Source organism: Hevea brasiliensis, chromosome 9 (genome assembly GCF_030052815.1).
Source record: "Hevea brasiliensis isolate MT/VB/25A 57/8 chromosome 9, ASM3005281v1, whole genome shotgun sequence".
Lineage (NCBI taxonomy): Eukaryota > Viridiplantae > Streptophyta > Magnoliopsida > Malpighiales > Euphorbiaceae > Hevea > Hevea brasiliensis.
The window spans coordinates 30,979,508-30,994,058 of NC_079501.1; the positions used below are offsets into that span (position 1 = coordinate 30,979,508).

General features: G+C 32.6%; 2 protein-coding genes across 2 annotated transcripts; one reads left to right on the plus strand and one right to left on the minus strand.

Moving 5' to 3' along the window:
* Positions 1–406: 406 nt before the first annotated feature.
* LOC110658457 (uncharacterized) lies at positions 407–4,903 on the plus strand. The gene is made up of 8 exons (XM_021816077.2): positions 407–761; positions 882–903; positions 1,688–1,744; positions 1,830–1,911; positions 3,566–3,661; positions 3,792–3,916; positions 4,007–4,025; positions 4,220–4,903. The coding sequence occupies exons 1-8, from the start codon at positions 662–664 to the stop codon at positions 4,484–4,486; spliced, it is 768 nt and encodes a 255-aa protein (XP_021671769.2). The 5' UTR covers positions 407–661; the 3' UTR covers positions 4,487–4,903.
* A 6,510-nt stretch (positions 4,904–11,413) lies between these two features.
* On the minus strand, positions 11,414–12,165 carry LOC110658458 (brassinosteroid-responsive RING protein 1). The gene has a single exon (XM_021816078.2). It carries the CDS (start codon positions 12,057–12,059, stop codon positions 11,565–11,567), a length of 495 nt encoding a protein of 164 aa, XP_021671770.2. The 5' UTR covers positions 12,060–12,165; the 3' UTR covers positions 11,414–11,564.
* Positions 12,166–14,551: the final 2,386 nt, after the last annotated feature.

The following is a 14,551-nucleotide window of genomic DNA, read 5'->3' on the forward strand; positions in this document are numbered from 1 at the left end:
CTATTTTTATTTTTAAAATGAGATTGAGAGGGTAAAAAATAAATTAATTATACTTTATTTTAATTTTCAATTTAATTTTTTCTATTTGTTATGATTATTTAAAAAGTGTTGTATAAAAGTAGAGGTGTAACACGGAAAAAAATAATTTAATTTATTAATTTAAAAGTATAATTGATTTAATTTTTATATTTTATATTTAATTAATTTTTATAATTAATTAAAATTTTAAAAAAATTATAATTTTTATTTAGTATAATTATTATGCATATAACTATTTAATTTAATAATATCATGATAAATTTTACATAGAATTGATAATTAATAGTTGCAATAGAATAATTATTATACAATTTTTTTAAATTAATAGTTGAATGTCAAAATTTGTTTTTTATTATTGGCCCAAGTGGCCAAAAGAGCTGGCTTTGAAGTCGTCCTCTTCGCTGACGAAGGCTATCGTTATTTCTCTTGGCTTTTGATTTTAAGAATGTTGAAGTATTAAAGAAGTCTCGATTACAAAGAAACTTCATCGAACGAGTCAGAAAGACTCTTTCTTGCGCTTCTATTTCTATACATATTCACTTTATCTGATTTCAATTCTCAAATCTCAACACTCAAGTTTTTTGCCTGTGAGATACTTGTGCAAACGATCGTAAAGCTCACCATGGCTTCTCAGGAGCATCTAGACAAGATGCAGCTCCGTCAGAACTACCGGAATCTGTGGCACACTGACCTCATGCACACCATTCAAGCTGACCCCCCTTGTATGTATATTTATTTATTTATGTGTTTCTGTTTGTCTTACAACGTATAGTGCTGTTTATGTGTTTGTTTAATTTGTCTGATATGTGGGTTTTCTTTGGTTTTTTGGTTTGAGGGTGCAGATTGCTGCTTTGCGTTTTGGTGGTGAGTACTCTTGATCTACTGTTTATTTGCCTTGGGAATGTAGATCTGGCTCTTTTAGGTTATGGGCATCAATTTGTTTTTTAGTTTTTTGCTGCTGATTTTTAAATTATATGGATTTTAATTTGTGAAATAATCAAGGCTTTTTGACTTTCTGTGAGATAGGGCTGACTTTGATACCTTCATGAATTCTGATCAATTGTGAGGAAAACCCTTATTTCTTACATGTTTTTTCTCACCTCTCACGCTTAGGATTTTAAGCTTCTATATTGGAAATGAAGAAAATATTGTTCAATGAGTTTACAGTCCTTCAAAGCAAAGACCATACTGCAGAATCCACATTTATGTTTTTTAGATTCACTATTACATGCATGCTAATCAATTAACACAAGTTGAGGCATGTTGGATAGTTTATAACAATTGAGCTCTGTGGGGCATTAATTCATATTAATTTAATTAATCTATTTTATGTTTTTTTTTTCCCCCATTCATCCACATTCTTGGGTTCCTTTATTTGGGAAAGGACCAATGCTTTTTGGTTTTTTCATCAGACAGTTGTGAATTAAGAAAAATATCCTGATTTATCAACTAGATATTGGTATAATGCAAATACGGTGGTGCAAACTTATGTTCTTATGTGTTGATTGTAATATAAGATATTAATGAAGTGTAATATTTCTCATTTTATTTATGCCTTTTCATCTAATGTACTTTGAAAATATTGAATTTTTACATGTTAATGTATTGTTAATCTCAATGCACCTAATTCTCTTGAAATCTGTCTTAGTGGGCCATGTGTATCATACTTGCTCCGCAAACGAGCTCTTTACAATGACATGTCAAGGTAATTCATAGTTTTGCTCTCATTCAAATCGTTTGATATTTTGGTAGCATCCTTTATAAACAAATTGTCCTTTTGTTCGCCATAGGTATGTCTGTTGTGCTGGTTATATGCCTTGTAGTGGCAGGTGTGGTGAAAGCAAGTGCCCAGAACTTTGCCTTGCTACAGAGGTATGAAGTTTATTTATCATTGGTCATTTATATCTTGTATCTCTTCGCTTAGAAATTCATTGGTCAAAGATTCAACTCCAGAATTATTCATAGGTAAACTGACTTTAAGGGAGGTTTTGAAATAGGATTTCAGAAATGCATATAGAAGTTGCATGGTGGATAGCTGTTCTAACTGTGCACATGGACTAATTTTGCTTTTGAAACTCTTCCACTGAACTAGCATTTTCTGACAGATTGGATTAAATGTCCCTTGCTAGTTGTTGCAATTTGGATTGAAATGTTTGGCAATAGTTTGAGTATCTGAAATGTTCTATTTGTTTCTGAAAGCTGGTGAAATATATTATCCTCTTCAGTTCTGGCCATCTGCCATAAGATATTGCACTATTTCCTTTAGAAATGGATGGCAAACTGCTCAAATGAGATGGAGGAGACAAAGGGAAAAATTGGGATCATTTATATGCTTTTTCAGAGATAGAAACTGCATATGGTCCTTAACTTCGCTTTTATTTCCAATCTAGTTCCTTGTTCATGGGCGTGTCATTAGGATGACTTTCATGGACTAGGAGATTCAAGTTGTGTATATGTAGAATATTTTCAAGGATTTTAGTTTCAAAATCTTAATCTGCATATATTATGTACATAGTTTTTTGGCTTCTGCCTGTGGTAAGCTGCAATAGATCAACGGTTGGCATTGGGATCCTGATTTGATGTTATAGTGAGGAGACTAGAGACAAACTGCTAATGCCATAGTGACATTAAATCAAAAGATTAAGAGAAGCAAAGAAAACCAATTTAGAAAAACTTAGATTGCTTGATTTAAAAAATCCAAATAAACTCCTAAACATTAAACTTTACATGAAAATCTGTAAAAATATCTTAATATTAAAATAAAAACTGTTACCCAATTTTGTTTTAGCTGTCTGTATCACATAATGGTATATTTCTCTCCACTTGATAGTGTTTGCAACATTTTGGAATTTGGATGCAAAATTTTTATTTTCTTATATAGAAAATAGAAAAATTTTGCTGTGACAACAAAACTAGACCCGCTATTTGTTATTTTCTTTGTAATCAGAAATTACAATTTATACATCTTTGTGGGCTTTTTTTTTTTTTTTTTTTTTTTTTTTTTTTTGTGCTTGAACATTTTTCATTTGGTCTATAGGTTCATCTCTTGTTGACAACAAGGTAGGTAACTAACACCCAAGATCATACCCTGTAAATGAACACTTTTGCTTGAACGAGGATAGAAAAAACATTATTTTAATAAATGTTCCTTGTGTTTTTGTCATAAGCTTTTCATGTATCGGGAACAATTATTTGATACAAGAAAGATAATTCCTTTATCTGAATTTTGGTGCATGATTTCTCTTAATTGTATACGATTAAGTTTTATATACATTTGATTTTGGATTAACAGGCTGATTGTCTCAAAGAAACAAATTAGTTGAGAACCTGGCTGGCTTTGTAGCCAGAAATGTGCCTTCTTTGTGGGTAACTAGTTAGTTGAAAACATGTTCTGTTGAGACAATATAAGTTCATTAGAATCATTTAATCGTTTCTATACCTTTTTCAAGTCTCGTTGCTGGACATGCCAGCCGTGAAGATTGTTTTTGTTGTTGTTAGCCCCATTAATACATGTTTGATTTTCCAGGTATTCTGCTGCTTTGGAAATTCAGTGGCCTCTACCCGCTTTCTGTTGCAAGATGAATTCAACATTCAGACAACGCAATGTGACAATTGCATTATTGTACTTACTCTCTCTCTCTCCCTCTCTCTCTCTCTCTCTCTCTCACGCACATGCGGATGCGCGCACGCACACACATATTGTTTTATGCTTATTTTGTAATTTGTTAAGCATGTTACTTCTTCCACTTCAGGGTTTTATGTTCTGTCTCCAACAAATTGCGTGCATATTCTCCATCGTGGCAATGATTGTTGGGAGTGAGGAAATTCAACAGGCTTCTCAGTTACTTTCATGTTTGGCTGACATGGTGTATTGCACGTAAGCATTACAACCTATTTTTATTGTTGAAGACACTTAGTTATAGTGAGTTGTGACCGTCTTACTAATATTATCTGTTTTTGTGGGCAGGGTTTGTGCATGCATGCAGGTAGTGATATGATCCAACAAAGTGCATGAAATAGGAATCTGTACATATATATATATATATAACTCAACTCAACTAAGCCTTTATCTCAAAAATTTATTGGGGCCGGCTAACTAAGCCTTTATCCCAACTAAGCACTATATATATATATATTTAGAAAATATCATATCATACGATGCTAACTTGTACATTTACAGACGCAACACAAGATCGAAATGGACAAACGAGATGGCAAATTTGGACCACAACCAGTGATGGCAGTGCCCCCTGTTCAGCAAATGTCACGCATTGATCAGCCCATTCCTCCCTCCGTTGGATACCCACCTCAACAAGCATATGGACAGCCCTATGGTTATCCACCTCCTCAGTCTCAAGGCTATCCTGCGGCAGGTTATCCTCCACCTGCTTATCCTCCATCCAATTACCCACCACCTGGATATCCACCTTCTGGCTATTCAAGGTGATCCGTTTACTGTGACGAATGTTGGTATGTCAAAACAGAGGAGTGGCTGATGTTGATGAACTTCAAATATTTGAGTTGTGTATTGAGTGGGAAAATAGTGGAGCCAACGCTTCTACTTATTTTACTTGTTTAAAAATTTGTGTGCGAATTGAATTCTTAACTGTGCATTAAAAAACCTGAAAATTGAGACATACTGTTTATCCCATCTATGCTATTTTCCATGTTTTGTTTCTCGTGCCATTATTAGTGTGTGAAATTGCATTTCTTGCAATTTCAAAATTTTGTGATACCCCCCCACTTGAGGAACTGCACTTGTTATTCCTCCTGATGGCATTAGCATTGTTTTCTCAAAATCAAATCATATGAATAAGAGCTGATGCTTTTGGCATAATAATAAATGCCACATTACTTGTTTTCAGTCATCTTTCTCTGTTGCAAGGAATTCCAGGATGTTAATGAATTTGGGTTTCTACCCCATTATTGTTGAAGAAATTTAGATATAGTTGAGCTGAAGTATAACTTCGCCTAAATAATTTGCGCATAGTTAGTCTCAAGTCTAGATAAAGGAGGAGGGTTGCGGTGGGTGACAATCAACGTAAAAATTTCGTCACATCTTATGATATGGATTCAAATAATATAAACGATGGGACGTCCTTTACTTACGACGCGCTACGTCGGAGCCCGGGTGTTAGTCGATTTCAAATTTTTGAGATAAAAGCTTAGTTGAGTTGAGTTGAAGTATGAACATGCCATTACCTGTACAAGTGTTCTTGGTAGTTGGTAGAATCTCAAATACTACCAAAGTTGTATTAGGATCTTTAAGATCGTATCAAAACTTGATTTGTTGATGGTGACATTGGCTGTTTATTGGAAACTTGATGTGCAGATGGTGACTTAGGTTGTTCTGTCTCTGAGTGGATAAAACCTTTGCCAACCTAAGAATAGACTCATCCCATTATAAGGGCAGACTATGCATATTTCTAAATCCAGCAAACCTAACCAACCCATCTAGAATTTTGAACTTTCACAGCTGCAAAACCTTATCAAAACCTCACCTAATCATTTAGCTAAAGTCTAAAGCCTATTCTTCAACCGCTTCAATCTCAAGCCATCATAGTCACTGTTTGTAGAGACTTGTCAGAAGCACCAAATTTTCCATGCACCAATACTGTTTGTAGTAAACCTGTCAGAATTTAAATTTTCTTACTAGTTCTTGAAGTTTCGCATAGAAAAGAATCAGAGATGCACATAGGGACGCTTCTGGAGCTCTCTCATGTGATGTAATGTAAATATTATAACAAATTCAAGATTTGGAAGAGATCACAGACAAGTCAACTATTTGAGTGAACTTGCTTATGTAACATTGTGCACATAAAATGTTCTTAAGGAAAAAAAAAAAAAAAAGAAAAGGGAAATTTCGGTTTCTTTGGACCTCTTCAACATAGTATTAGGGTGGTTTAATCAACCTAACAATGTTCAATAGAGTGCTTTGACATTTTGAAAGTCTTTTTTATCTTAAAATTTATTTGATAAATATGACTTCGAGATTTTACAGTCTTAAAAATAATTTTAATATTATTAAATTAAAAAATATTAAATTTATTAATTGAAATTTATTTTATTAAAAAATTAAATTTTAAAAATTATTTTTCTTTAAAAATATTGTTCTGTCAAAAATAAAATTGGAGAAACTTTCCTCTGACCAAATAATAAAAAAAAAAAATTATATAAGTGATGGATTTTGTTTATTCTAAAGAAAAATTGTGTGTAGCAGTAGAAGTTTAATAATTAATAAAATCATCATTTGATCTATTCTTAATTAAACCGTGTGGGCGCTCTTCTTTTGAACGTTAGGTACACGCATGATGATCTTTTTCTTGTCACTTGGCAATCCAAGAATTAATGTTCAAACTTCAAAGGGATGTTTCTATAAACACTCTTTTTTAAAAAATAAATAAATAAAAAGAGAGGCAGCAATAAGAATTTAAACACAATAACAATACGAAACATTATTTATTTTTATGTTAATAATTAAGAAAAATTATTTAGTGTACTCGGTACACATGTATCATCTCTCACAATTATATGAAACTCACTCTTAATATCATAAAAATGATTTACTTTTTTATGAGAGAGGGAGTACTACTTCTATGTGCACTAGTAGAATTTTATAATCCTTCAATAATTAAAAGTTTAGGAATAAGAAGGGTTCTAGTTTTAGAGCTACGAAGAAAGTCTACATATCACTGAAGATTTATAGTACGACTTATATATCGCCACTCATAAAAAATGTTATTATTAATGAGATTCGAACTCGTAATATGATGTATTAAAAGTTGAATAGGGATAGTAATAAATAGGATATCCACGAAAATTACCCTAATCGAATCTGAACCCGATTAATATTTTCAAAACCCAAACTCAATTAAAATTTATTATCAACTACTCGAACCTGTCTCAAATCGGATTACCTGAAAAAAAAAAAATTGAACCAATTTAATTTTATATATTTTAATTAATAATATACATAAAATTTATTTTTTATTAAAAATTTATATTTTAAAATTAATAATTTCATAAAATATTTAAATGTTATTTTATTTAAAATAAAAATATAAAATTTATAAATATTATTATAAAAAAATATTTTTTTTATTTAATTAAATATTTATATAAACGATTTTGAGTAACGGATATTCAACATGTAAAATTTGAATCTAATTTAAATCCACTACAGGGATTATTTTTCAAATCCAAATCCTTCTCAAATCAATTATCTATTATCTAAATTCATCTTATTGGAGTTTGATGAGATTAAATATCACAAAAACTTGACCCATTGTCATCCCTAGAGTTAAATTCTTAACTGTTTAACCTAAGAAACACTAATAATATCATGATAACACCATCGACAAATTTAACACACATCTTTCTTTTAGTTATTGTTATACATTAAATTAGTTATATAATAATTATAATTAGAGGAGAAATTTGTTGATGGCATGACACCACCCTTAAAGGCTTAAACACAAGGCATACTCTAGTTGACTGAGTTGATACTAATTCATATCTACTAAACATGTGAATAATTTAATCATCCCTTACTTATTTAAATATTGAAATGATCATTCTTTATTAGGAAAATCCTCATAATTTTTTATTATCTTATTAATAATTAATTAGAAGTTAATTAATTTTTAAATTAATCTCAAATTGTAATAGATATAATGAATCAATATTTATATAAAAGGATAAAAATAACTGTCACGACCCAACCTATGGGCCGGACCGACACTAGGACCTGGGCCAGCCTAAAGCCCCCGAGGCCCGTAGTAAGCCTAACTATTCCTCAACCCAACTCTAAGGCCCATTTGCGCCCAATTTCAAGAATTTAATCGGATAGAGTTCGACCATAAAATGGACATTTTAATGGGAAGTTTTTGACTCACTTGACCTGTAAACACAATATATAATCAATTGGGGAGCTCAGCTCACTCTCCACATACTCATAATAACAGAAAGTCAAATGGGAGCTCAGCTTCCTCATCTAGTCCAACATACATGCATATAATAAGTTTACAAGTCTAACATGGTAAATTATATTACAGACTCAAATCAAATAAATATTTCTAACACATGCGGAAATTCTAGGAGTTAACAGAATTATACAAACATTAATAAATGACCTGCGAAGAAGAAAATCAGGTTAACCACAACAATAATCCTCCTGTAGCCTGGAAAAATAATGAACAGGAGTGAGCGTTCGACTCAGAGAGTAAAATATCAATTTTAACCATAATCTCTATAGCTATCTAAAGCTAATGCACCCTGTAGAGTGAAATGCAACATCGTCAATATTTTCACATCATGATAGAAAAAAGGTAATTTGGAGCACTCACACACCCGGTAATGTCAAACCATAAATATATGAGAGCTGATCCCCTATACAGCTCTCTTAATCTAACCTCTGCCAGCGAAGAACTCAAGCCGGACTTTTGCTTAATAAACCAATACGGGGTCCCAGCAAAGAACTCAAGCCGTGTCTACCCCGAAGGACCGGGTCCCAGCGAGGATCTCAGGCAGTGTCTATTCGTCCTGTCCATATCCAATACTACACCACACACACGCCAACGCACGCACATTGCACCAAATTATCACAAACAACATCCATGGCACTTTAACAGTTGTGAATGCAACATAAAACGTGCTTAGAGTTTAACTACATAGATATATATACATATAAGTGATGCATGGGCATGCTTGAACATATAATAATATCAAAATTACAATTAAAAGTAATATTTTACTTACAAACTCAACCGAAGTCACTATAGCGGCTGGGCGGAGGAGGAAGGTTGTCCCGGCTCACCTGACAATTTTATTACAATCATTTAATAAATTTGACTCAATACAAACTAAGAAAAAGACCAAAGATGTCCTAAGTCGTACCTAGGACCTACCCAACCTGCAAAAGGGCTTAAAACGCACTTCTATATCCACAAACCATACACCCACAACTCAATCATATCACACAGCCCCTCCTGGACCCATCCAAATAGTCATCAATCACAATATGTAAAATTACAGTTTAGTCCTTATAATTGACCCTTTTTGCAAAAACTATCCACATAAGCTCTAAAAATTCTGAAACTTTGCTCTGCGGTCCTTAGCAATATTACTAAACTAATGCAAAATGAATTATAATTTTCTGAGCTACCACAAATATTTTATGAATTTTTAATCTAATTCAAGCACTAGAAAATTACAAAAAAGTAAGGTTCGGGTTTACCTATTCCGATTCCGACCTCGGGAACGCGCTCGGGACGTATGACAATGGTGGGGTAGCCAAAATCTCGATCCAATTCCAAGACTTTTTCGGTAGCCTGTCTATCTGGCCGGAAATTTATAAACTCGGACAACCGTCGAATTTTCGTGAATTGAAGGTACCTATACGAAGCCCATAATACGGGGGTTAGTACATAATTTTTACGGAATTTTCTAAGCTCATTTAATGCTCGAAAAAATAGTACGAAGTTTCATGGGACCCACTGAAAAACGGTGTCAAAAAATTTTGAAATTTATATTGCCACGAAGCTCTCAACGAGTGGAGCGCTCTGATACTCTCGGTTTTCTCGTGGGGTTCACGGTTTGCGAGAAATCTAGCCTAAAAGTCGAAATTGGCTAAAACTTCTCGGACAAAAATTAGACAAATCGCTTGATGGATTTTGGTGTTCTTGGTGTCTATGGAAAACTCTCGAGGTGTAGATAGTGTTTGACACAAGATCCTGCCCAATCGGTGGCCGGATCGGCCGGATTTTCTGCCAGGAAGCCGAAACTGCCCGCTGTGCGTCGCGCGTCGTTTTCGGCCGCCTGGAAGGCCGGCCGGCGGTGGGGGAAGGCTGGGGCGGCGCACCGGCGAGGTGGGGAGGGCTGGGTGGCGCGGCGCGGCGTAGGGAGGAGGGAGGAGAGAGAAAACGGGAGAGAGAGGAAGAGAGGTCGGGAACGCGCGCAGAGGAAGAAGAAGAAAAGAAAATGCTAGTCCGATTCGACCTGTCCGATCCGGTCCGGTTCGATTCGGCCGGTCCGATTCAAGATACAAAATTTTGAATTTTCACTATGCCTTGGGACCGAAAACAAGGCCCAAAAATTTCAAAAATTTTTAGAAACTCAGAAAAATTTGTAGAGTCTAAATATATTTTTAGTTTTGCCACGTGGTCTTTAAATTATTTTTTAAAAATCATCAAAGTTTTATATTTTCGAAAAATCGAACCCAATTTCTAAAATCCGAAAAATTTCAAATAATTTCCTAAAATTCAAATAAAATAAAATATTAATATATACTCATAAAATAATAAATTTAAAATTAGGGTGTTACAATAATAATTTTAATAAAAGATCATTGCATGCGTTGATAATGTTGTTGTATTTTATTTTTTTTTCTTGTGTAGTGTTGTTATTGTGTTATTTAATTAAAAATAAAATATTTGACAATTTCAAACCTTAAGGAAAATTAAAAAGATTGCTCAACCATATGTATACTTCATTTGTGTGCTTTAGATGGCAAGACTTTGACAAATAATTTTTTTAAATTTCTCATTATATATATATTTTATTGAATAAAATGGGTATACAGATAAATGGAGTATATATTACATTTTTTTATATTCACTCATATCTGGAAATAAATTTATCGTTCTTATATTGCTTTATATGTATATAGAAAATAAGAGTAGTAAAATTTTAAAAACTTGAACCCAATTTGGAATGCAAATTTATGATGATATTGCTGAGATGAATGTTGAGATCCCAATAGGTACTTAATTTGGTTGATAAAATGCAAACCCTAAATCAATTTGGTTGGTTTGTTTTAATTCAGCTTTCAAGAACTATACCAATACTCAGCTTACCAAAGCCTGGAAGGAGAGATTATGGTATGCTCTGGAGCATACGCTCTTTCTCTCATAAGATATAAAATATAACTATAATTATGTATTTATAGTATCTCTCACAAGATATGGAATCCATTATTTTTTAATTTAGGAAATAATTATAATTATATATTTATAGAGAATACTATATTTTAGTGCTCTGATTTAGTGCTCTGATTATATGCTAAAATTTTCTATCATGGGATTAAATATGAAATTTAAAAAAAAATAAGAAAAAAAAATCATTTAGGAAGACGTCAATTTTTGTCTACATTCATAACAGCAATGAATAATGTCAAATTCCAGACGTCATAATGCTTGAAAAGCCTAACTAGTAAAAAGAAAAAGTAGGATTTTTGTGATGATGGATTCCAATTAAGCAAGAAATTTTCAGAACAAATGTAATATATATTTAATTATTTATTTAAAAATAATCAATAAAACCGTTTTTTCCAAATCTAATCTAAGTGCAAATGACAAGAAAATTATGGGACTGAAAATGCAAGAAAACTATACAAAATTATTTAATTCTGATCATAAGTTTTGGTTTTCGTCATATATATAGGGTATGAACAACCCCAGAAAGAGCAAGAAAAAGGTTAATTTTTTTTTTTTTAAATTTTTGGGGTTGAAAATTATTGAATACAAAATCTACAAGGCAGCAATCTGAGAATACTCGCCATAGAACTCAGGAATCCCAGCAGCAGCCCATAGCCTCTCATTGAAAGTCTCCTGCACATCTTCAGGAATCACCGGCGTCCGACAAAGCGGGCATGTTTTCTGGTCGTAGTCGATCCACCGGTCCAAGCAGCTCCGATGGAATATATGACGGCAGTTGGTGAGTTGTCTGATCTCATCTTGGTCTTCAAACTCATAAAGACAGACAGCGCAACTGTCAGGCGGGTCGACAAGGTCGGAGAACTTGACGACGGGGAGGATCTCGCGTATGAGGATAGCGGAGAAGGAGTAGAACTCAGGAAACCTGGGAGGCGTTTCTGGCCAAGAAATGTCAGGTTCAAGAAAATCAGGGAGCCGCAGGTAGCGAAAGAGAGTGCTTATGATCCTCCTAATGAAACCCAGAAAAGAAAGAGTTTGGATTAGAGCTTTTGGGAGTATAAGCTCTGTGTAGCCAACAGGGAAGCCCATAGCGTAGAGAGAGGTATTGTGTAATGGCAGCGCACCGCTATGATATTGGTTTGGTTTGGTAGTTTTCTTTTAATGTTTCAAAGAGAGAGAGAGAGAGAGAGATAGAGATGGAGCAGGAGAGATGGGGTGGGTTAATATAACAAAGGGCTGAGAGTAAAATGACACTAAGGGGTCTGAGAACAGACCAAAACTGAATATACTAATATAGCTATTGATTGGGATCCAAATTTTACTGCTTTGCTGTCTTTTTTATTCATTTTAATTTTGATTTATACCAGTAATTGAATTACTTTATATGTCAAAATGATTAGCTAATTTAATGTTGCAATCCAACTATTTATATATTGTCCTTTCACTTCGTATTTTTTAAATGTGAATTTTCCAAACAACCATTGTGACGAAAAAAGAGAGATGACTACCTTTTACTATGTATCTCATAATTCTTATTTTTGTTGTATTTTCATTAAATTAAAAAAGAATAACAATTAGAAAAGGGTAATAATGCCTGGTGGAATGTTGGTATAAATTAGTCATAGCTATTAGGAATGTAAAGCACACCTAAATCATGGTAACATATGATTGTCATTACCCACATTTGACTATGCATTCTACTATAGGACCCACATTTGACAACTAAACCAAAATTGCCTTCAATGGATGTCCCTTCTAGTGCCTAACTATTACATATAATATGACAACAACATTTTTAAGCCAGTATTAGTTTCATTGAATATTCAAACGGCTTAATTAATTACTATTATATGAACTCTTTGAACAATTACATTAATTTTGTTTGCATACGATATGTAGTTAATGTGGAAGAAAAGTTTGAACCGGTTCTTGAAAAGTATATATATAGAATGGATGAAAATTAATTTCTTGTATTATTTATATATATTATGTCTAATAAGTGTGCATAAATAAAAAGAATATAAAAATAAACAATATGCAACTAATTCAATTAAAAAAATTCTATGGGTGATATTATTGGAGTTCCCTAGTTTATACTTTATCTTTCAGATTTGCTAAATGTGAATGTAATTTAGTTGCTCATTCTTTAGCTAAATTAGGTCTTACCTTTATTTGCATTCTTAATTAATTGTACAGAAGAAATGAAAGGGAATTTAATAGGGGTGAATAAAGAGAAGAGAAAAGAAAAGAAAGAAATTTAATTTTTTTTATATATTATTTGGATAAATTATTAGAATATGAGAAGAATATAATTTATGCCTTAAAAGAAAAGAGGAGAAATGATTATCACACCCTCATTTTTTTTTCTTATGTCTAAAGGTATTTAAGTTATTTTAATATAAATATCACATTTATTTTTACATTTTCTTTCATTTCACTTTAATTTAGATTAAAATATTTTGGGTAATTAAGAGCACGAGAAATGAAATTTCTCTTTTATTCTTATCCTTTCTCTCCTCTATTTAATGTTCAAATAAGAGAAATTAGAAAAATAAAATTTCTTTACTTTTTCTCTTCTTTTCATTATTAAAAATTTTTTATCTAGACTTAATATATCATGAACGTAAGAGATTAATATATAGAACTCATATATTTAATAGGTAAGTCCTACCATATATCATGTGTCTTAAGTTTATAATGGATAGAGTCTAGATAAGAAAAAATTTTTCATCATCCTCAATTCAAACAAATACCCAGCAACAATGATAAGTCAATAATCTTAGAGGATATTCCTCTTTGTATTCAACCTCTAGAGTCACATTTTGTCATTTTTCATATATTATTTCTTTTAAAAAATTAAGGGTTGAAAATTCATTTTGAGGAATTAATATATAGCTTGCATCAAATTCAAGCGCATCTAGCTCTCAAAATTAGCATTTAATTTGGGGGCTGGGAAAGGAAAACAACATTGAGAGGGAACAAGATGGGAAATAATATTAGGGATTGGCAATTATCAGGTATATTAATGGGCCAAAATGGGCAAGGGAAATCATGTATATGTGTATTGAAATGTCCTAGCTAGATATAAAGTGCGCAAACCAATGGTTCTACTAATCATTCCTTTGAATAACCCACAAAACAAGCTAAGACATTAAAGAAACAACAGAATCAACGAAGTGATCATGTACATATTCATGGCTTGTGGGTGATGATATTTAATTTGGTGCTATTGACACATCATGGTGTCATTGTCCTCTATTAAATGGGGATGCCACTAACACACCACGTGCCCTTGTGTGGACTGATTTGAGACAAATTAAAGTTAGACCCCCCTCTCTCTGTCTTTATCGTTCTCCCTCTCCATCTCCATAACTGCTTAAACCCTTCACCCATGAACCTTTTCAAAAGAACAAATTGAATTCAATCACATCTATAAATTTTAAAGTTCAAGAAAACTCAGCCACTGAAAATGCAATAAAATAAATATACCCATTATTTGTATATATAATAATTTTGAAGAAAAATAAATCCTAAAGTGTTAGTAGTATGCCCTAGAACATATCATTTTGCATGTATTTTAT

What these genes read in the sequence shown, in the direction of transcription:
- LOC110658458 (XM_021816078.2), bottom strand. Translation starts at nt 12,059, where the DNA reads ATGGGCTTCCCTGTTGGCTACACAGAGCTTATACTCCCAAAAGCTCTA.
- LOC110658457 (XM_021816077.2), top strand. Translation starts at nt 662, where the DNA reads ATGGCTTCTCAGGAGCATCTAGACAAGATGCAGCTCCGTCAGAACTAC. An exon ending in TGCTGCTTTGCGTTTTGGTG is followed by an intron (nt 904 to 1,687) that starts GTGAGTACTCTT and finishes AATCTGTCTTAG; the next exon opens with TGGGCCATGTGTATCATACT. An exon ending in CTTTACAATGACATGTCAAG is followed by an intron (nt 1,745 to 1,829) that starts GTAATTCATAGT and finishes TGTTCGCCATAG; the next exon opens with GTATGTCTGTTGTGCTGGTT.